At 42.6% G+C, this 3,008-nt stretch overlaps 1 protein-coding gene across 1 annotated transcript; it reads right to left on the minus strand.

Annotated features, from left to right (window-relative positions):
- Positions 1-832: 832 nt before the first annotated feature.
- LOC131248448 (3-ketoacyl-CoA synthase 6-like) lies at positions 833-2,735 on the minus strand. The gene has a single exon (XM_058248728.1). It carries the CDS (start codon positions 2,489-2,491, stop codon positions 1,328-1,330), a length of 1,164 nt encoding a protein of 387 aa, XP_058104711.1. The 5' UTR covers positions 2,492-2,735; the 3' UTR covers positions 833-1,327.
- Positions 2,736-3,008: the final 273 nt, after the last annotated feature.

Raw genomic sequence — 3,008 nt, forward strand, 5'->3', positions numbered from 1 at the left:
AAATAACACGTGAATCAAGTGGGCAATTGTATTTATTATATCGGACAACGAAATAACGTCGCTTTCACCTTTTTACCAAAGGTAAACCAATGTGGGGAGAAAATGTTGTAACCTATTTTTGGTCATTCTGGGAGAGCCAATAGAAAGACAACATGTGGAATCACATGAGGAATAGGAAGTAGATGAAAAGATCTTCAAGATACTTAGAGCTCTTTTTGTGGGATTATAACTAGCATACATATAGCTTACACGTCAGGGGATGGTTGACGGAATATTGTGGTCAAGCTTATCGAGTACAAAGGCAACTAAGAATAAAGTCTTGGGCGATAGAAGAGGAACCGTCGTGAAAAGAAACATTACCAAAGAAGAATGTATAGATGGGAGAAGGATCTAGATATACTTTTTGACTTTTGTAACCATTGTAACAATGGAAGAAGGATCTTGAAAAACAAGCTATAATAGAACTTTATAAATAACAAATAAATCCAACAAAGAAAAATCACCCAATCAATCAAATCAAATCTATCAATATATCTTTATCTCATCTGATCCTAGGAGTAGTAATAATCCTGTAGCAGTAATTCTTTGAAGAGAGGCATTCTTATTGTTGTTCTTAGTGACAGATAGTAATTTTTTCCTTTTATTTGATTGCATTGCATTCCCAGGAGAACCCCACTCTTTAATTATTGCTTGATCATGATCAAATTTTGTGAGTAACTGAGTAAGTAATTAATCTTTTCATAATCTAATTATATACATTTGTATTGAACATATCGGCAAAGTTAATCGATTTGGATCGAAACCGCTATGCATGCCAGCCACATTACACGTAAGAGAAAGCAAGCCTAAAGTATAAACACAGAGTATAACATCTCTCAATGCATATGAGTTTTTGGTTATGACTTATCCAGTGTTCCACAAATTTATGAGGTTTAATTTGAGTAATGCATGAGAAGTTTATAATTTTGAAGTGCCTAACAATCAGACTTTAGCAATGTATAAATAATTTTAAAGAAAGGAACAAAACACAGCAGATAGAGGTTATGCGACACTTGACCCGATGATCAAGACCAATGGCCTATAAAGAGGCCAAGATTGCCAGCTAGGATCTTCCAATATAGAAGATTTCGGCACCATGGTCCATCCATGGTGGGACCCAAAATACCAATGCTATGGATAACCAAACAATTGGGCGATCTTGCCATAATGAAACCCCAGTATATTGAAGATAAAACTTTTCAAACATATCCACAACCGTTGACCCTAATTTTGGGAACATGCTTCTAACATCCACAAACACATTTGCAACAAAAGCTAAGTATCGACGTCAGCAATCGGGTAGCGGGTCAACACAGTCAAACCAAGGCCCCTTCTTCTTCTCATCATCACCGTCCAAACTCCTCAGGCATTCAAGCACAACACTAGCACATTTGATCCCACTGCCCATCCACAACTGCCAGACTCTGTCTCCCTTCTTTACCCTTTCCTTAGCTTCAATGTAAGCCATCTGATACCACCAAGAAGCCGCTGACAGGTTCCCGAACCGGTGCAATGTCACCGCCGCCCCCTCTGTCTCCTTCCCTTTCAGCTTCAATCCCTTCCCTATCTCTCTTATCAACCCCAACCCAGACGACGGTAAACAGTAATGCTGTACCACGGACCCGAAATTAGGTATGTAGACGTCTTTCTTCAGCAAAGACACCACAACATAACAGATCTTCTCATGAAGCGGCAGAACTACTGCACCGAGAGCAGTGATATTCGCGTGGAGTGACTCGGCGACTGACTGAAACAATTGCCGGTCAAGGGAGAAGCCAGTTATACCTTCGGAATCCTCTTTGCGGATTGCAGCATTGTAGGCCTTGTCGTCAGAAGCTGTTTGCGTTCTTACCACATGCATAATCTTGTATTTCGATGTCTCCTTTGCTGCCTTTCGATTAGTAAGCAAGACGGCCGAGCTTCCCATGCGGAAGGAGCAGTTGAGGAGAAGTTTACTCCGATCTTTACCCGAATACCAACCCGTCGAGATGATCTCACCGCTTACAATCACAGCGTAAGAGTTCTTATGGACTTGCAAGAGGTTACGTGCCACATTAATGCCTATGGAGCCTGCGCTGCACCCCATACCGGAGAGGTTGAAGGTCTTCACATCAGACCGCATGGTGTATCGATTGACAATGATGGAGGATAGAGAAGGGGCAGGGCAGAAGCCGCTGCAGTTCACGATGAGGATGTCGATCTCAAGAGGGGAGATGTTGGTTTTATTAAGGAGGTCGTCCATGACGGGGAAGTAGAGCATGTGGGCTTCTTGTATAGAGTCCTGGTTTCGGGTTCTCGGTGGGATGTAGTGTAATAGAGGTGGGAGGTAGGTCTCTTCCCCGTATCCGCCCACAGCCATGACTTTGGCCATGAAAGAAATACTTGCCTCGTCGAATATTTTTAGTACAGTGGCATTCTCAAGGAAACCAGATGAAGGGGCTCGGTACCGCATTGGAGGCCTGAGGCAGGAGAAGTCGACTATGTAGATTGGGAGAGGCTTTGAAAGGAAGCACTCGAGTGCAAGAAATGCGAGGAAGAAGGTAATGGGTAGGAGGTGATATATTGGTTTCGATCTGTACAGAATGAAATAGGCTTGGAGGAGCTAAGAAAGAAGAGAACACAGAGTTTGAGGAAATGGAAGAGAGAAGAGCGGATTTTGTTCATTAGGAGGCGAGTGGGGGGGTTTTCAGAGTCCATCATAGAGAGAAATGGAACGAAAAAATATTCGGAGGGAGTGATTTATTTGTAAGGTGGTGGTGTCTACGATGAGCTCTCTAGATGCATGGCCCAATCGGAGGTCTCCAGCTAAGCACAGTAAAGAACCGTCCACTTTTTGAGTGACTCGTGATTCAACAGTATTAATTGGTGAAGCCATAGTGACAGGCATGGGGTAAAAATATATTTACCCTCGGAAAGCTGATCCTTTGAGTGACATATGGAGATTCGAATTGCATAGTGTAGCACACGAC

Source organism: Magnolia sinica, chromosome 6 (assembly GCF_029962835.1).
Source record: "Magnolia sinica isolate HGM2019 chromosome 6, MsV1, whole genome shotgun sequence".
NCBI classification, from domain to species: Eukaryota; Viridiplantae; Streptophyta; class Magnoliopsida; order Magnoliales; family Magnoliaceae; genus Magnolia; species Magnolia sinica.

Coding starts and splice junctions, on each gene's coding strand:
- LOC131248448 (XM_058248728.1), bottom strand. CDS start 2,491: ATGCGGTACCGAGCCCCTTCATCTGGTTTCCTTGAGAATGCCACTGTA.